This window comes from Culex pipiens, chromosome 3, assembly GCF_016801865.2.
Source record: "Culex pipiens pallens isolate TS chromosome 3, TS_CPP_V2, whole genome shotgun sequence".
Classification (NCBI taxonomy): domain Eukaryota; kingdom Metazoa; phylum Arthropoda; class Insecta; order Diptera; family Culicidae; genus Culex; species Culex pipiens.
The window spans coordinates 31131636-31152436 of record NC_068939.1 but is presented as its reverse complement, the minus strand read 5'-3'; the positions used below and the strand labels follow the sequence as shown (position 1 = coordinate 31152436).

At 33.0% G+C, this 20801-nt stretch overlaps 3 protein-coding genes and 1 long non-coding RNA gene across 4 annotated transcripts in view; 3 read left to right on the top strand and 1 right to left on the bottom strand.

Moving 5' to 3' along the window:
- The window catches only part of LOC120422331 (DNA polymerase theta), a 67960-nt gene that overhangs the window by 21523 nt on the left and 25636 nt on the right, over window positions 1–20801 (top strand). The gene's annotated exons all lie outside the window — the stretch shown is intronic.
- Window positions 1270–3724, top strand: LOC120422342 (uncharacterized). The gene is made up of 2 exons (XR_005606112.2): window positions 1270–2572; window positions 2638–3724. It is a non-coding gene; the product is annotated as an uncharacterized LOC120422342 (long non-coding RNA).
- Window positions 6916–7536, top strand: LOC120422336 (uncharacterized). Its single transcript, XM_039585730.2, has one exon. It carries the CDS (start codon window positions 6990–6992, stop codon window positions 7428–7430), a length of 441 nt encoding a protein of 146 aa, XP_039441664.1. The 5' UTR covers window positions 6916–6989; the 3' UTR covers window positions 7431–7536.
- LOC120422332 (uncharacterized) lies at window positions 12143–13287 on the bottom strand. The gene is made up of 2 exons (XM_039585727.2): window positions 13020–13287; window positions 12143–12961 (listed from the first exon to the last, which is right to left on the bottom strand). The coding sequence occupies exon 2, from the start codon at window positions 12957–12959 to the stop codon at window positions 12300–12302; it is 660 nt and encodes a 219-aa protein (XP_039441661.1). The 5' UTR covers window positions 12960–12961; window positions 13020–13287; the 3' UTR covers window positions 12143–12299.

The following is a 20801-nucleotide window of genomic DNA, read 5'->3' as shown; positions in this document are numbered from 1 at the left end:
ATTTGCAAAAGTGGCTTTTTAACCATCGATGCTACTGAAAGTAATTCGGAAGTTATTTTTATTTTTTTAATTTTACGATTTCTCAAGTTTTTCATTTCTAGATTAAATTTTCAAAAGGTCCTATCTGCATAGGAAACCCATGAGGGATAGGTTGTTTTGAAAAATTAATCTAGATTTCTTGAATTCTTGTTTTTTTTGCTCATAAAATTAAATAATTTTTCTTTCACTTTTCTCTTTGGTTTACTGTATTCTGAGCCAAAAATGGAACAAAATCTGGTCTTTTGATTTTCGGCATTTCTGTTGAGATTCGGCTCTATGCGTCAACGTTGGATTTTTAATACAGTCCAGACTTGATTATTCGAAGGCCTTGGAAAAATTTCACTTCGGATAATCCAATTACGAAAAACCAATTTTTTGTTGTCTCATTTTTGAATGTTGGCCAAAATAGCGGTATTGAACTATTGAAAATAAATGCATTTTGTTGAGGGACATCCATCCAGTTGATTGCCTATTACTTAGGGACCATCCACAAACAACCTGGACACCCAGACACTAGAAAATAACAGACTGTTTGAATGAGACTTAAAAACTTCAATTTTCTAGTTTCTTTTTCTATTCTCGGATTAGTTTTCAAAAAGACGTAAGAGCCATTGGCTAACAAAACCCTTTATGCATCGGTATTCAACCTTCTTATGAAAAACCAATTTCAAAAATGCTTGAGATTGTTCATCTACACGTCCTTAAATCGCCCTAAACTTTAAACAAATGAAATATTGTTTCAATTTGTAGAAAAATGAAAATTAGTGCCGAAGGTCACGGTGGCTTTAACGGCTTTTTGAAAACTCTCCCGAGTATTATTTGCTTTATTTCACTGCCATTCTACGCATCCCATGTCATTTTTGGACGATTTTGACTTTTGAACATTTTTAAGTTTAGTTTGTCGTATACTTTAAGAAAAACACATAAAATCTGGTACCGTAAACCGGGGTGACTTTGATAGGATTTTAAATTGTTTTTGGAATGTTTTCCAACAGGTAAGGTTTTTCTAAAGATTATTATTTTTAAAACATGTACTGGGGTAGGCCACACAAAGTCCATGTACTATTTTGGAAAAAAAGTTTTTTCAATAGTGTTTAGAAAAATAGTTACGTTAAAAATTCTTAGTTTAAATTCCGGGGTGACTTTGATAGTTATAGTTATTCTTGTTAAAATCATATTAAGATGTTCAAACTTTATTTGCACGTTAAATGTACCATCTCCAAAGTAGCTGATATAGTCTTTAAGAAAAACAAACAATGTTTATATTTAGTTAACTAAGTTTATAAACTTTTTAACAAAATACACATAAATTTTAGGTAAAATTGTTAAAAAGACGAAATTTGGCGTGAAATTTGTTAAATGTGTTTATAAAATTATTGATTTATATTGTATTTTATACTGAATTCGAAGCACAAATCAAAAGTTTTGACACTTTACATGAAATTTGTTCAACTGAAATTGCCTATAAATTTGGAGATTTTTTTTAATTGTGTTTCAAAAACACATATTATTTATTATTTAAAAACTTATTTACCCTTCTCCTAGTGGAAAATTGCCCAAAGAATCCGAAAATGAATTCCGTTTTCCGATTCAAAATCATGTTCATTGAGAAAATCATGACACTTTGAGAAGTTAAAAATAATGACTTTCATCAACATTTTCTTAACTTTAGTTAACTAACTTTTTAAACTATTCTAAATTTTATAAAAAGTTCTTTTTGAGGTACTTCGAACACTTCTCAATCGCAGTCAGTATGATTCTTAAAAATTCCGTACGTATTTTAATTGTACTCTTCATTTTGCGAAAAAATACCAAACCTATCAAAGTCACCACGTTTTACGGTACCATTTTTGTACGGACAGCTGCCGAAATTGTATGGAGCTTTGTATTAGTGAACCAATGATAGAAAAGGGCCCCAAAAAGTATGAGCCAAATCAAAAATATAAATAAAATCTTTTTCCGGTTTTGGTGGAAAATTGCTCTTTAGTGTTTATGGTTGATCAATGATCATGACTTCTACTGGCAAAAAAGTAACGAAAAACAAAATTGTATCAGATAACAATTTTATTCTCCATCTGAAAATTTAGTAAAACATTGTTTGACTATATTTAAGTTTACGTTTTCGGCAAATAATGATTGGCCAAATAATAGCAGCACTTTCAAATGAATTTTTACCATCCTATTTTTAACTCAAAAGATGTCATTTTCAGTTTTAACGTTGGACGCGATTCGTGAACAGGGAACAAAATTACTCCGTTAGACAAAGTCTCACGAAAACGTTTTTCCGATTTTGTGTTACATAGTTGTCGAAGAAAATTATAAATTACCCATAGGCCAAAATAGGCTACTATTTCATGGTTTGCAGTCAAAATTATTCAAAAACTTACATGGGACACTTTTGCGTTGACCGATCAAATCTTGCAGCAAATCAACTTCCAACTGTCCATCGATGTTTCCTCTGCTATTCTACCGTGGATCTGACTCACAGTCTGACCAGAACTTGACACTACGTTGGACGCTTTTCCTGCGCTGGGTATGGTACACAATTAATGTTACTTTGGCGCATCAGTGCAGTGTTTTTGCTTCTTTTTTTTTTAGTAAATCCACGATGGGACAATCGCAGTCACGACGCCAGCAGCGGGCCGAAGATATCCGATACGGAGTCTCGATAAACAATGCGCGGCGAGAGCAAGGAAGTTTGCTTGTATTTTTGATAAAATGCTGGTTCGTTTTTGCGACTTGTTGGGCGATTCGAGATTGTAAAGGATTCTGGAAAAAAATGGAGTTGCTATTTTCATTGCTTCATAATAGACTGTTTTTGAACGACCACGGAATTAGTGAAAGTTTGAAAATAATTTTAAGCATTTGCATTGTATTTGCAAGTTTGTTGGTATTCATTCCGTTAGCCTTAGCAGTCATTATTCGAGTACTAGCTCTGTGGCTTATTTGTGGTGACCAATGGTGCCATTTTGATCCATTAGAATCGATGAACGTCACGAAAAACTTTTAAATCTTTTGGTATGTGTAAGTTTTCTGATAACTCAAGCCAACCAAAATGGGAAAAGGGACTAAAGGTAAATCTTTCCCAAATTCCTGAGAATCGCCCTCTTGGAAAGTATCGGGGCCAGCAGGTTACACCCTTCGTATACAATCACACATAGGCCCAATCACATTGTTTTGCTTGATTTTATCTTTCTTTTTCCTATTTTTCCGTACTCCGTTTCACTTCTAACTGAAATGTTCTAATATGTGTATGATAAATCACAAGAATAAAAAAACAACATAAAAGCTTGTTTCTGTAAAAGGTGTTTTTTTTTATTAATACTTTGATGCCACAAATGCAGGGATTTTATATTCGATTTGGTGTCTTCGGCAAACTTGTAGGTTATGATTATTTTTAGTATTTTTTTTAAAATATTTATCCCATTTTACAACAAAACAAAAACCCGATGTGTTGAAGTAGATAAAAATCTAAAAATATTTGTTTCAAGGAGTTGAGAAAATTTCACACAAATTTTACTCTTTAACATCGAAAATCTTAACAAGATATAATCGATTGAAAATTGAGGGTCAACTTGATACAACTTAAAAAAAAACTTATTTTGATAATTTTCACTCCTTGCTTGGCCAATGGCCATTGGCCATATCTCAGCAACCAATTCGCCGCTTTTCGAATATATTGTTTTCAAAGACGGTCAAAGATTGAAACCATGCTTTAATAAAAAGAAAATGTTGAATAATTCAAAACAAAAATGGCTATAACTAAGAAAGATGGACTCAACATTTTAAAAATGGACTTTTCTTTTTAGAATTTTATTTGATATCTAAAAATGCATTTTCGATACTTTCCAAAAAATACTATTTTTTGAAAAAATCATAACACAGCAAAAATAAGTAATCCTGCTATATGTAAAAGGCTTGGGTGTAAAATAAATTTTGCATTATTTTATCAAATTCTATGTAATCTTACACCCTGAAATATGTAGGCCATCAGTAACCTAATTGACCGAAATGTCAAGCTCATACAGTATGTAAAAAAATATTTACTCCCCTTGGGCACTTTGCACATTTTTGATGAAACATGTAAACAATTTGAAGTTTGACAGCAATTAGTACTACGTTTTGTTCAGAAATTCATGCCGAACATTTTGCTATAAAAAGCTCATGAAAAGATGATTTCCATAAAAAGTTATATAACAAATACTATTACAGCAATCAAAAAAGGTGCAAAAAAAGTTAGTACACCTTTTGAAAAATTTACATTAATAATGTTATTTGTTGACAAATCACCATAAATCCAGTCTCCCAACTCCAAATAGGCATCCTTGACTGATTAAAAAAATAATTTGGATTGAATATAAAGTTTACTAACTACTTAGTATAAAAGTTTATATAACTCTGGAAATTCTATATAAAACTTATCTAAACTTAATTTTGCCAACATTTAATTCAACTAAATGTCAATATATTACCATAGAATTGCTAAGTAAACATTTTGGAGTGGGTATAACACCGTTTTGGGGGTCTTTGTATCGCTAGAATAGATTTTTCGTTGGAATTTCGTACCAACCCGGAATTACGTCGTCGGAAAATCCGCCGGCATCCGAACCGGTCCACAATGTGGCATCGGAAAGGGCATAAAATTTCCGATCTTTTGATACCCATACATCTAGGTTTTCTATAAAACCCAAGTTTTTAAATACCTAGGCAAAAACGTTGTTATGGTTTCGTTTGAGCAACCTGCCAAAAATGTATGGAATTTCGTAATTTTTGTTCTCGTGGATCATACTTACTAAGTTGACTTGTGAATCGTGGACCGGTTCGGATGCCGGCGGATTTTCCGACGACGTAATTGTGTAAATTTTGAGCGAAATTGGTTGAGATTAACCCATTAATACCCGAGCCTAAAGTTGGTGAAAAAAATGTGTTTCATACCAAAGTGACTTTTTTAAATCGCTAATAACTTTTCAGGATCAAATTTTACAGTTTACAGAGACCAGACCGTAAGAAAGTTGGGTTTTCCATACATTTTTTCAATTTTTCCCATACAAACTTCACCTTCGAGTGTCAATGGATAAATGTTGACCGATTTTGCTCATATTTGGCCCAGAGTCCTTAAATAGCTCAAGGAACAATATTCAGCTTGTGGAGCGAGGTTTTCAGAAAATGTCCCATATTCTGGGCACCCTAATATACATTTATCCATTTCATTCTTCATCGGTCTGATGGCCGATCGGGCTAAGGCGCCAGTCCTTACTGGTGGTGCTGGGAGTGTGAATCCCGTCGGTTGCAACTTTTTTTTTGTGTTTACAAAAATTGTACATACAGTGTGTAATATTAAGTGTCTTTTTTTCACAAAGGTGATGTGCATGCTTTTGCATGCGATTTTACCATCGGATTTGTAATGTGAATTTGACCGAAAATAAAACGTCCGTCATACCGTATAGCTCAAAAGTTTTAAATTCTTGTCTACTAAAACGTATAAAAAATGAAAAATAAAACGAATGGGATAAAGTTAGTCAACATCGATTTTTTATGTTAATAACATATTTAAAAAAATGGTTAATTTTTTTTGTGATTGACGGGCCACATATTTCTGGGTATAATATTACATAAAAAAAGTGTAAATAAGTGCTAAAAATATTTTTTGCAATTACTTTTTCTGTCATTCTTGAACGACGAAATAGCCTACTTTTCTGTACCAACAATAACAGAATCGAACAGCAACACTTTTCGAAATAAATGCTGCAAAGTTCTACTTTTAAGCACTGAAATGGGTAAGTAACACTTTTCAAGGTTTTTTTTTATTTAAACGATTTATTAACAAAATGCATGAAAATTTGACTTAAAATTTCACTCAATGGTTGTTTTTTGGAATTGCAAAATAGTAGTTTATGCAACAAGTTGCAAAAAGAGGATTTTTTCAGCACGAGTCGTACATTTATCCAACGAGGTTCACCGACTTGGATAAATACGAAGAGTGCTGAAATAATCAAGTTTTGCAACGAGTTCCATACAACATTTTTTGCAATTCCGAAAAACACCAATTGAGTGAAATTTTAAGTCAAATTTTCATGTATTTTGTCAATAAATCGTTTAAATCAAAAAAATGTTGAAAAGTGTTACTTATCGAAACAAGGGCTGAAAAGTTCAACTTTTCAGCAACTATTTCAGTGCTGAAAAGTAGAACTTTTCAGCATTAATTTTGAAAAGTGTTGCTATTCGATTCTGTTATTTTTGGTGCAGAAAAGTAGGCTATTTTGTCGTTCAAGAATGACAGGAAAAGTAAGTAGTTTCACGACGGAATTGCAAAAAATGTTGTATGGAACTCGTTGCAAAACTTGGTTTTTTCAGCACTCTTCGTATGTAAATGTACGACTCGTGCTGAAAAAATCCTCTTTTTGTAACTTGTTGCATAAACCACTATTAAACCCAGGCCTTTTGCACTAAGATGAATGACTACTTTTTTTATGTGTGCGAAAATAACTTTAAAAAATAAATGATTTAAAAGTTGGGTTGGGTGGCGGCGTCTTGCAGCAAATAGAAAACAAGTCTCGCCAGTAAATGTCTGTGATCTTGTTTACAAACCACTGAATCAAGAGGGTTACTTTATAGAGTTTGACTCTTTTAGTAATTTGATTTCAAATTTTATAATACTAAAATTAAATTGTATAAAAATTAAAAGATTAACTTTGATATAAAACGGCAACTACCAATACATGAGTGCTTATCGGAACTAAAGGTTGCATCACACAACAAACTCGCTTTGCGCTTGAACTCAGTTCCCGTTTGGCAAGTCTCAATTGAATCAACAAACATTCGTGCGTGAGTTGAAACCAACACACACACACACCAGAACCCGATTCGCACTCGCAAATCGCGCAGTGTTATTTTTGGACGACGATTACCGGCGTGTGCTTCAAGACGCATAGCAGTACAACCAGTACAAAATGGGCCAAAAGCTGTCCCGCCAGGAGCAACGGGCCGCGGACATCCGGGAATCGCTGCTGTGGCACCGGGACCATCGACCACCCGACTGGGGCTCCCAGTGGCGTTCGGAGGCCGTCCACCGGGGTGTGATCCGGAACAACAACCGACGATCCGGCGAAGATCGGTGCTGTTGCTGGAGTTGCTGCTGCGGCGGCTGTTTTGGACCGTTAATTGCGCTCGGAGTGCTGTTGGTGCTGGCGTGGTATGTCTGGTCCCGGGCACTTCAAGCTGGCCAACAGATGGTGACGGATTTTCCCGGATTAGGACCTGGTCGGCATTGCGGAGGGAATGGGACGGCGACGTCGGTGGTGCGTGCGATTAATTGTACTCTGAGTTTCTACAGTATGTTTACGCAAACGATGGCGCAGGTGTGGAACGGAATGGCGGTGGAGATGAAGTGAGGTGGTTTCGTGATATTGAGTTTTGCATTATTTGTAAACAGTAGTTGTGTAGAAATAAAGATGAAACGTGCTATTTGGAGTTTTTGCCAATAGTCAAAATTGACAATGATATTTTTCTATGTTTTACTTGATACATTTTTACTTTGGATGTTTAAAAAAATTGCATATTTTTTAATTCACTTTTTTTCTAAAAAAAATCAATCACCCAAAATCCGATGAGTGAATATTTGTGATTTTTTTTTCAAAAAAAAAAAAAAAAAAAAAACATTCTAAATTTTGTCTAAGAACCACCCAAACATTCCCCCATTTTCTAATATAAATATCTAAGCAATTTTCAATGTTAACATATCGACGTAGTCGTGCTATCTTGTCGCACGTCGCTTTTTGAAGTTCCGAGAAAAATGCGTTTTAATGTAGACCTTGAATTAGCAAAAATTAGAGAACGCAACGTAACAATAATAAATACATTTTTTTGGCTGACCATTCTGTGCATTGTCCTGAAGTTTGGTTGAATTTGGTTGCTGGAGTCCCGAGTAATAATTGAAAATGTTTACGGTAGTCGAGCTTTTACTTGTGTGAAACGCGTTCTGACCGGAAATCCCCTTGGCCAGTTGTCGCACTTACATGAAAAAATTTCCATGTGAAAAGTGACAACAATGCACGGATTTTTTCGGTTTTTATTGAATATCTCAGGGTTGAAATCGAATTTTGGAGATCTGTGAAGGTCAAAAGGTGAGGCATTGAGAGCTGCACAAAATTGCGTTCTTGACTCACTTTGGCAAAAACGACTTTCAACAAGATAGCACGACAACGACAATAGAAATCATCTGTAAAATTTTCTGATATTCGAAGTTTGAGTCAAATCTGGAAATCAGGAGGAAACCCTGTTTTTTGCGAAAACTTAACACGTAGCCTTGTAGTAATTTTTGAGATGTCTATTTGCATTTTTTTATTTGGTTCAATTTTTGTTGGAGCCTTCCCTATGACCAAATAATCTTTTTTGTGTCATTGGTTCACCCATACAAGTCTCCATACAATTTTGCCTGCTGTCTATACAAAAATGGTACGTAAATATGCGAAAATCTGTAACTTTTGAATTAATTTTCTGATCAATTCGGTGTCTTGGGCTAAGTTGTAGGTATTGATGAGGAATATTTGGAAAAAAGGTACATAGCCGATTTTTTTAATTTTTTTTGTTCACAAAACTCAATTTCCCAATATACGTATTTTTTTATTTTCGAGATTTTTTGATATGTTTTACTGCCGTTCTACGCATAATTGTCCCATGTCATTTTTGGTCGATTCTGACTTTTTGTCATTTTTAAGTTTATTTTTACGTATACTTTCAGAAAAACACATAAAATATAGTACTTTGTTCGGAAACTCCTTGAAAACAACATCAAGTCTGTTTGTCCCATCGTTGTACTTCTACGCATAATTGTCCCACCAAGTATTTTCTTTCACGAAATCATCAGTTTTACGAAGTATTATGTCTTGTTTACCTATTGTATAGCAAGAGGATCACGAGTAAGAGTGTTAAACTGCTAACTGGGGCAATTAGGGACTTATAGGGTGAATAGGGACACACGGGACAGTTATGCGTAGAAACACAAAAAAACGGCCGAAAAATTTCAATCTCGTTTTTCTCAGTTGCACTTTTTTGAACATGGGACAATTATGCGTAGAACGGCAGTTTAGGGGACAAAAATCTGCAACCTTTGAGCCATAGAGAAGTATTCCGTCAAAAATAAAAAAATAAATCCCGGCTTTTTTTTATTTTTTTTAATTGCGATTTTAGGAAAACAACGAAATTTTTTTCATACAGTCCAGACTCGATTATCCGAACTGCCGTTCTACGCATAATTGTCCCATGTTCAAAAAAGTTCAACTGAGAAAAACGGGATTGAAATTGTTCGATCGATTTCTGTATTTCTACGCATAATTGTCCCGTGGGTTCTTATTCGTCCTATGTGTCCCCAATCGCCCCAGTTAGTAGTTTATCACTCTTATTTATGATCCTCTTGCTATACAGTATGTAAACAAGACTCAATGCTTCGTATAACTAATGATTCCGTGAAAGAAAATACTTGGTGGGACAATTATGCGTAGAAGTGTAACGATGCGACAAACAGACTTGGTTTTGTTTTTGATGAGTTTCCGAACAAAGTACTAGAACTTAAAAATTTCAAAAGGTCACAAACCTCAAAAAATTACATGGGACAATTATGCTTAGAACGGCAGAGAAGGCCTCGGAAAAATTTCACATCGGATAATCGAATCACGATTTTTTTTTTTCGTTGTCTTATTTTTGATTGTCAAGCTTGAGTAGGACCCCTGAACTACGTTAAAGTGATTTAAAAATGTTAAATCCAAGATGGCGGCCAACATGGCGGTGTCGAAATATCGAAAAAATGCATTTTTTAATTTAATAGGTAATCAACTATTCAAATTTGACTAAAATGGGGTTTCAGAACTTGAATTTGTTGTTTAAAACTAAATGTTTTTTGTTCGTGATTCGATTATCCCAAATCCCATACAAACCTTCGGATAATCGAAACTTCGGATAATCGAGGCTTCGGATAATCGAGTCTGGACGGTTTTTTCACATACAGTCCAGACTCGACTATCCGAAGGCGTCGGAAAAATTTCACTTCGGATAATCGAAACTTCGGAAAATCGAATCACGATTTTTTTTTTTTTTCGATGTTTAAATTTTGATTGTCGAGCTTAGGTATGACCCGTACACTACGCTAAAAAGATAAAAAAAATAAATCCAAGATGGCGGCCAAAATGGCGGTGATGCAATATTGAAAAAAAATATTTTATTTTTCAATAGGCAATCAACAACCCAAATTTGACTAAAATGAGGTCGTACAACTCAAATTTTATGTTAAAAACAAGAAAATGAAAAAATACGAAAAAAAAATTTTTTGGTTCGTGATTTCATTATTCGAAGTTCCATACAAACCTTCGGATAATCGAGTTTGGACTGTATTTTTTTATGTTAAATTGAATTTGCAATCGAAAAGTACTTAACAGACAGATTTTGTGTCAAAAAAACTGTGTAATATTGCATCAGGAACTGGTTAATTTTCATCAGATTTTGGTGCATTTTCATCAGGTTCACATTTTATATATATTTTTAAGTAATATTACTCAAAAAATAGGTAATATTCAATCTATCAAATTTTCAACCTTCCAAATTTCAACTTTAATTTCTGTGTAGGGCCCCGTTTACAAGATATAGTGACCATGACTGACCATTTGTGAAGATATTTTTTTGTGAAAAGTTCGGAAAATTTGCTATAAAATTGTCTAAGAGACATTGAAGATTGGACCTCTGGTTGCTGAGATGCAGCGGCTTAAAGAAAAAGAAAATCAGGAAAACTCCATTTTCTAATGTCAAAATCTCAGTAACTAATGGTCCGATTTCCAATGTCAAAATATGAAACATTCGTGAAATTTTCCGATCATCAAGACTAACATTTCAAAAGGACGTAATATTGAATGTTTGTTTGTTTTTTTAATGTATGGAATTTCGATTTTTTCACTATTTTTGCCTTCCTCACCTTACTGAGGAAAGGCTATAAAATCACTCGGAAAATGAACTTTTTAATTAGACCTCCTAGGCCTACCTTCATTTGTACATATTGACTCAGAATCACCAGCTGAGCAAATGTCTGTGTGTTTGGCTGTATGTAGACATGTGTACCAAATCAATGTCACTGGAATATCTCGTCACAGGGTCAACCGATTTTGGCCGGAATGGTTTTAATCGATCCGTTTTAACGTCCCATAAGTTGCTATTTAAATTCAGGTAGTTTTATCATGTATTTAAAAAGTTATGTTAAAAAAACTGTTTCATATTAAATTAAAATTATGGTAAAAAGGGTGGTTTTTTCATGAAACCCTCACATGCTATATATTTTTAGAAAGCATATGAGAAGACCTTTTAGGTGGAGTAAGAATTTTCAAGATCTGACTTACCTATCTTAAATTACAAGCAGTTTAAAAAATGGTCTGAATTCACATAACCTCAACTGGTCGGGTCTGATCGCCAGGAAAAAGCCGTGTAGGAGGGATGCCATTTTCCTCAAAGGCCGTGTCTGTATAATCTTGACAAAAAGTCTGTGGGTAGTCTGTTTTTTTACTCATCAACATGTGGACACTTTAGGAGGGTTGGAATCACTATAAATGAGAGGAAGGCACCAACCACCTAAAGGTGGATTAAGTAACGTTTTTCAAAAATGTATTACTTGGCGGCAGAATTCTTTAACAATTTTTCTTTACTGGGGTCTCGTCATATACACGGGATATGTTTTGAGAGTCTTCACCCAAAGTTTCGGCCAATTTGGTCCATCCCTTCTCGAGATAGCGTGTCACCCGTAAATCTACTCGGTGTTTAGAGAAAAATGCTCAGAAAGGTTGTCAGTTGCCTTTGTGCAATTTTTAAATTAAATCTTCTTTTACATATTTTAATCATGAAATATCTTCATGGAACTTTTAGGGGTGATTCGAAACCATCTTTAGTAAGGATTCGATAAATGTTCTGTATTAAATCCTTAAACGCTTCTGCTTCGGTAGAGTCGCTGGCCGGTTCGAATCTCAGGGTGGATGAGAGCTTGGGCGTTAAAAGAGGTTTGGATTGCCTCACCGTTTCAAGTCTTTGGATACCTAGTTTTGAGTAGGAATCTTGTTATAGAGAACGCCAATGCTGTAAAGCAAACAATAAATTTATTTTATTTTTATTTTTCAATCAGTTTTTTTAGACTTAATATTAAAGGAAAATCGAGGGTGAGAAATAAAAAAAATGTCCATGTGGATTTTGTATAGTCCCAAAACAAAAACTGATTTTGGTTAAAGTTTTACCTAAAACCTCCAAATCTTGCTCTTCAGTATATTGTAAAAGCTCATCGTTCCATTGACGACACTCTGCACCGACTCGTGCTGTCGAACCTGCTCGTAGGTATCGACGACCTGGTCTTTAGCCGCATCGTACAATTCCACCGTCTTATCTGCCACACGTTGCACCTCCGGATGATTCACCAGCTCGTCGATTTTACCCTTTGCTCCGTCGTAATTCTGTTCCGTTTTGTTCCACAACTGAACCACACTAGGATCTTCTATAGTCTTGTCGTAGTACGCGGCCGTATCGTTCCGGACCGTGTCGAAAAAGTGCACGATCGGATCCCAGTACAGGTAGCCCAGCAGGATCACAACCGCGATGAGGCCTACCACGAGCAGCACCACAAAGAATTGGGCAATCACGGCCAAAAGACACACAAGAAGATTTCCAATTGCGGCCAAAAGACACCAAAGAAGAGTGCCAATGGCGGTACAGAGGCCAACAACGCCACGTGCCAGCCAGGCCACGCAAGATCCCAGTCCCCAGCAAGCGCCGCGACATCCGTTGACGCAAACGCCACACGAAACGGCCGTGGCCCGGCCAATCTCTCCGCACGGTTTGCCGCAAGCCGTGAAGCAGTGGATACAGCTGCTGATGTCCGCGGCACGAATTGCCCTGGACATTCCTGTGTTGGCGAGTTGGATTTAGTTACTTGGAAATTGAATTTGTTTTTTTTAACTTACTGTTAATTTGTAGATTTGTCGAAAAGTTTCAAATGATGTCTATCGACATGAGAACAGACAATGAATCGGACTACGATTTCGAAAGACTGTTCAAAGATAAGGACACTCTAGAATCTGAAGTGTTTGCTCACCTGAACCGACATTTCTTTCTCTGACATAAACCAAATCTTGTTGAAATCTACAATTTATTTAATTTCCACTATTGTACCAAAGTTGGCCCAACTTTTGCGAAAACATGGTGTAAAAATCAAGCGTACAATTGAGGTTTTGCAGCGCGACTGCGTTTCAAATGTAGGTGGCGCCAAAATGAGGTTACTTGCCTAAAGTCGTATGCCTTTCTGTCGATTAAAGAACAAAATCGCTTATTTCTCATGATTCCCTGCATCAATCTTCATGAAACTAGTTGCAAAAGACGAGAAAAATTTTTTGCTTTAAAATAATGAACATCAACTTTTGGGCGCGCAACAATTTGTGACCTTTTTCTTTAAAAAACATGTTTTGGAACACGAAAAAATGAGTTTCCCCGTATATATCAATGAAATAAACCGTTATATAGTTGATAATAGATGTGTTAACGTATATTCAACAATTTGTATTGAGGTTTTGCAGCGCGACTGCGTTTCAAATGTAGGTGGCGCCAAAATGAGGTTACTTGCCTAAAGTCGTATGCCTTTCTGTCGATTAAAGAACAAAATCGCTTATTTCTCATGATTCCCTGCATCAATCTTCATGAAACTAGTTGCAAAAGACGAGAAAAATTTTTTGCTTTAAAATAATGAACATCAACTTTTGGGCGCGCAACAATTTGTGACCTTTTTCTTTAAAAAACATGTTTTGGAACACGAAAAAATGTGTTTCCCCGTATATATCAATGAAATAAACCGTTATATAATTGATAACAGATGTGTTAACGTATATTCAACAATTTGTATTGATTTTTGACAGACTTTCTTGCCAAATAGTCCAAATTACTATCTTTTTCTAAATCTACAGTTTTCTCATAGAAAAATCAAACAAATATTGGAAAGTTATACACCAAATTGTTGGAAATAATTTTTCTCATCCGAATCCGGCATAAGTTTTATAAAAATGTTGATTATGAAGGAAAAAACACATTTTTTCTAAAAATCATAGGTTTACGCTATTTGTTCATAGGTGGCGACATGTGTCTTTTAGCTTTGCTGCAAATTCTCTATTGATTTTTGACAGACTTTCTTGCCAAATAGTCCAAATTACTATCTTTTTCTAAATCTACAGTTTTCTCATAGAAAAATCAAACAAATATTGGAAAGATATACACCAAATTGTTGGAAATAATTTTTCTCATCCGAATCCGGCATAAGTTTTATAAAAATGTTGATTAGGAAGGAAAAAACACATTTTTTCTAAAAATCATAGGTTTACGCTATTTGTTCATAGGTGGCGACACGCGTCTTTTAGCTTTGCTGCAAATTCTCTATTCATCCGCTGCACCACCGTACCCTTCGCCGTTCCATTCGCACAGCTCCTTCCCGGTTCGAGTCCGGGAAATCCCACGGCCATCTGGTGGCCTGCTTGGGCAGCTCGGTACCACGCGTACCACGCCGTAGCAAATGCAGCGACCAGTAGCAAAAGTACCACCCAACAGCAGCAACTGCAGCAGCCCTCCGATCTTCGCCGGGCGTTGTTGCGCAAAACTCCCCGGTGGACGGCCTCCGAACGCCACGACTCTACGGAACCGTAACCTGCGTCGTGCTGGTACGAAAGCAGTGAGGCGCGGATGTCCGCGGCACGTTGCTCCCGGCTGGACTGCTGTTGGCCCATTTTGGTTGGATTTCTTGCTTTCTTTCGGGCAACTTTAAACCTCACTGAATAACAAGTGATTGAACGACTTGCATGTGATAGTCGTATAATGCAATTAAAAATCGAACATCTGATGTGGTAGTGCAGCACCTCCAGGGTGAGCTCATTGCAACTACGGCACCAATCTTTCTCTGTCTATTCAAACACATCCAGAATCTCGTCCACACTTCCACAGGAACGTGAGTAGGGATTGAAATTCTCAATTTAATCGTAAATTTTACTCACACTAGTTAATTCGGATTAATCCTACTTTTATATAGAGTATTGGTCACTAAATTGGGACTAGCACCTAAATTGGCCCTAAAAAACTTAATTTTTCGAAATTGTGCTTTTCATCGATTTTTTCAAGAATTTGTTACTTGGAAATTATACCTGCTGTTATTATCACCACATCACATTGATTTAACCGACAATATTTTTTTGGAGCTGAACTGTTATACGGCAAGAGAGTTCCACCACGTGCTTCAAAATTTAATCCTATTAGAAGATGGGTCCAATTTAAGAACATTGAAGGACCAGAACTGGAAAAGAAGCGCGCATCGCCTTCTAGTCGTCACCGTCAGCCAGTTGCCTCTCGATGGCCGGACCGTTTGGATCTTTCGTGGTTGCCGTGGTTCGGAGTTGCCTCACTCCCCGTCCCTCGTCCCACCCTGGACGAGGCATCAACAAGATGAGGCGCGCGCCTGCTGCCTTCCGCCGAAAAGCCTCTCGTGGGTCAAGCCGTGGTTGTGAAACAATCAGGACATCCAACTAGCTCGTCGCATTCGCGGCGAGCGCTTCTGAAAGAGTTACGTCGTATCCAATTCCAAACTGTTGAAAGAGTTGCCCTCATCCCTCGTCCCACCCGGGACGAGGCAGCGAACTGCAATAATTTAAATTTCAGGAACAAATTTTAGTCTTCGGGGGCGACGGACTGCACAGCTTGCTGAGGCTGCTCTCGCCCCCAACCCCTCTGCCCTCCCCCCATTCTGCTCTTAGCATTCTTGCAAAAATTCATCCAATAAACGCAATCAATTCCCAATTGTTAGTGCTTGTGCCCTCAGAGCATCTGCAGCGCTGAAGTGCAAATCAAATTTGCACCCGGCTTATGAATACCGAGATCAAATTTGCCACCTTGAAAAAACTCCGTCATCGCCACCGCTAGGGTAGCAAATTTACCACCGAAACAAGCCCACCGCGGGGGGCAAATAAGGGTTTTTATCACTTTTTGCTCTCGTTTACCTTCAAAATCAATAATTATGTTTTGATTCATGCCTAGAAATGTTAATTAATCTTTTTAATCCTATTGAAAATTATGTGTTGATTCATGCCTAAAATGTCGAAAGTTAAAACAATTTGCTACCCGATTTGATTCCCACCAAACCCACACATCTAAACTTTACGTAGTCTACGCCATTCCGGTTATGTCTGTGACATAACTACTTTGACTTTTTGTCAAATAAAAGGGTAATTTCTGCGATTATCTAAACCAGGCCTACCCAACGTCAGGCCCGCGGGCCGAATCATGAAATATTGAATAAGTTAGTTAGTTAGAATAATTAGTTTGAATAAGTAAGTTCAGAATCCAAATTAAAAAAAAAGGTGTGAGATCAAATTTTAATTATGATAATTAAATTTTATTTTTTCTTCAGCAATACGATTTTGTTAACTCAACTTGTTATTTGGATTTTGCCTTTGCATTTTTTTTAAATGTTCTTGTTTATTTTTCATGGTGTCGATCCAAATCCCAAAATAAAATTCCCTGACTTTTCCCTGACCTCTCCAGACCACAATTTTTTTTATTTTTATTTTTTACTACCATATTGTTTGGAGCGTTCTTATGGTTTCATGCATTTTCCTTTTTGAATATTGGAAACTGAAGATATTGAAAAACTTCAATGACTTTTTTATTTTATTTTTTTAACGATTGATTCTGCAAAAACTTTAAAACTATTTTTTTTTATTTTGTCAATCATTTTTTTCTTATCGAACATCCAAAATGAGCAACCATGATACAACCATTAATAATTAAAATTGTTGCAAATTTCACATTGCGATTAGCTAATTTCACTTCATTTCCTAAAAAAAATAAAGTTAAAAGTTCTAAAAAAAAATCAATTGAAAATTTGAACTTAAGTAAGAAGTCATGTTTAATTTTAAAATTGTTGCCTTTTGCCGAATTTTCAAACGAATTAGGCCGATGCCATTTTTGATTGTGTTTTTATAAAAAAAAAAAACTAAAGGTTTTGGAGACAAAAACTTGAAAAAATATGTAATTTTGCAGAACCTTAAGAAAGATTAAAAAAAAACTGAAAAACTAAGAAAAATATACAATTAAATGTGAATTTTTCAAGTACATGTTTACGGTTTTAAAAAAGATCTAGAACTTTTTCAACAATGTTTGTATTTAAAGTAAATGGGTTTCTGGATATTTGAAGAAAAAATCTTCTTAAATTATTAAAAAAAAATTTTTGCTATGAAAAAAAGTTTTCTTCTGACCAGAGCCTAAAGACGATCATTCACACGATCAATACATTTTATAAAAATAAAAACAAAATACAACCTTCTACAATCAAATCTAAATAAAGAAAAATAATAAAATTTTAAAATTGTAATAAATCCTCGATCTTGACATTTTAATTTTTTTAACAGTTCATACTCGATGATCTTACCAAAGCGTCACTTAGAAAAATCGAAGACAAATTTTCTACATCTTCTTCTCAAAATTTCTCTAACCGAAAAAAATAACTCCAAAAATACTTCAAATTTTATCAGGTTTTCTGTAATCTAAGATGGAATTAAAGAATTTAATTTAAGAATTTAAGAATTTAAGAATTTAAGAATTTAAGAATTTAAGAATTTAAGAATTTAAGAATTTAAGAATTTAAGAATTTAAGAATTTAAGAATTTAAGAATTTAAGAATTTAAGAATTTAAGAATTTAAGAATTTAAGAATTTAAGAATTTAAGAATTTAAGAATTTAAGAATTTAAGAATTTAAGAATTTAAGAATTTAAGAATTTAAGAATTTAAGAATTTAAGAATTTAAGAATTTAAGAATTTAAGAATTTAAGAATTTAAGAATTTAAGAATTTAAGAATTTAAGAATTTAAGAATTTAAGAATTTAAGAATTTAAGAATTTAAGAATTTAAGAATTTAAGAATTTAAGAATTTAAGAATTTAAGAATTTAAGAATTTAAGAATTTAAGAATTTAAGAATTTAAGAATTTAAGAATTTAAGAATTTAAGAATTTAAGAATTTAAGAATTTAAGAATTTAAGAATTTAAGAATTTAAGAATTTAAGAATTTAAGAATTTAAGAATTTAAGAATTTAAGAATTTAAGAATTTAAGAATTTAAGAATTTAAGAATTTAAGAATTTAAGAATTTAAGAATTTAAGAATTTAAGAATTTAAGAATTTAAGAATTTAAGAATTTAAGAATTTAAGAATTTAAGAATTTAAGAATTTAAGAATTTAAGAATTTAAGAATTTAAGAATTTAAGAATTTAAGAATTTAAGAATTTAAGAATTTAAGAATTTAAGAATTTAAGAATTTAAGAATTTAAGAATTTAAGAATTTAAGAATTTAAGAATTTAAGAATTTAAGAATTTAAGAATTTAAGAATTTAAGAATTTAAGAATTTAAGAATTTAAGAATTTAAGAATTTAAGAATTTAAGAATTTAAGAATTTAAGAATTTAAGAATTTAAGAATTTAAGAATTTAAGAATTTAAGAATTTAAGAATTTAAGAATTTAAGAATTTAAGAATTTAAGAATTTAAGAATTTAAGAATTTAAGAATTTAAGAATTTAAGAATTTAAGAATTTAAGAATTTAAGAATTTAAGAATTTAAGAATTTAAGAATTTAAGAATTTAAGAATTTAAGAATTTAAGAATTTAAGAATTTAAGAATTTAAGAATTTAAGAATTTAAGAATTTAAGAATTTAAGAATTTAAGAAATTAAGAATTTAAGAATTTAAGAATTTAAGAATTTAAGAATTTAAGAATTTAAGAATTTAAGAATTTAAGAATTTAAGAATTTAAGAATTTAAGAATTTAAGAATTTAAGAATTGAAGAATTGAAGAATTTAAGAATTTAAGAATTTAAGAATTTAAGAATTTAAGAATTTAAGAATTTAAGAATTTAAGAATTTAAGAATTTAAGAATTTAAGAATTTAAGAATTTAAGAATTTAAGAATTTAAGAATTTAAGAATTTAAGAATTTAAGAATTTAAGAATTTAAGAATTTAAGAATTTAAGAATTTAAGAATTTAAGAATTTAAGAATTTAAGAATTTAAGAATTTAAGAATTTAAGAATTTAAGAATTTAAGAATTTAAGAATTTAAGAATTTAAGAATTTAAGAATTTAAGAATTTAAGAATTTAAGAATTTAAGAATTTAAGAATTTAAGAATTTAAGAATTTAAGAATTTAAGAATTTAAGAATTTAAGAATTTAAGAATTTAAGAATTTAAGAATTTAAGAATTTAAGAATTTAAGAATTTAAGAATTTAAGAATTTAAGAATTTAAGAATTTAAGAATTTAAGAATTTAAGAATTTAAGAATTTAAGAATTTAAGAATTTATGAATTTAAGAATTTAAGAATTTAAGAATTTAAGAATTTAAGAAAATACATTTTTTGCTCTCTTGCTGGTTTATTTTTTTTTATTTTTGAATATTGATATTTTAGGTTTTTTCAGATTTTTTAAATTTTTAATCTAAAAATTTTGGATCTTTTAAAAAATATTTAATATGAATTTATTATATTTTTTTGTTTTTTTTTTAATACTATTTTTCCTAATTTTATTTCCTAATTTCTGAATAATTCAATTTTGAATGTTGGAGCTGTAATTTTTTAATGTTTTGATTTATGAATTTTTCTTCAAGAATGTTTAAATTTAAAAACAAAAATCATCATCCCATCTCAAATTCAAAGGCGGTGGCCAGCTTCTGTAACGTCCAATCAAGCTCATATTTGGGATAAAAGCACAGTACACCCACTGGAACATGCCCCAATAACAATTTTTGTTTCATCCTAATGTCTGTATCTTCAGGAAAAGTTTAAAATATGATTAAGATTCACAAGATTAAAATTGAATGTATCCAGTATAAAAGAACACTAAATAAGGGTAAAAAACATTACTCAAAACTTAAAAGTTATTAAATATTCAGAGTCAGTATGTTTAAAATTGAGTTGAGTGTAGTAATACATTTATTTAGGAAATCCTCAACAACACATTTAAAAAATATCTCTTCATAATCTTCATCTTCATCTTTCGACGTTTCTTAACGTAAAATACAAACAAAAAATTTCGGAAAAAAATTCAATTGATAAGAAATCGAAGTTTTTGCACTCAACGAAAAAAAAACAAATTATCCTGATTCTTGATAATATTTTTCTTTATAAGTTGAAAGTAATTTCATCTCTCTCAATAATTTTTTAAATCAAAATTGCTACCGCGCGAAATCCCCGCCAAATTCGCGCCGTCCGTAACAACCCTGTTATTCCATAAATTTTTGTTTTACAGTGGACTCTCTCGTTGTCGATATTGAAGGGACCGTCGAGAGAGGGAGTTATCAAATTATAGAACGAAAAATCAAAGCAAGCTTCTTGAAGGGACTGAAAAAATTTATTGACAGCAGGAGCAATATTGTTATCGAGAAGATCGACAGCCAGAGAGTCCACTGTATTTCTTTAATTCTTGAATTTTTGATTCCATTTCACCATCACTATTTTGCTTACAAAATATCTAATTTGGATCATTTTCAAATCATAGTTCAGTTTAATTTTGAGAAAAATAAAAATTTAGATAACGAATACCAAAGGGAAATTTGGGAAAATTGTCTAACCTTATAAATTATAGAATATAAGAATAAGAATTTATAAAATTAAGAAATCAACAATTCCAAAATATCAGAATTTCAGAATTTTTAAATTTTGAATCTTTGAGCTTT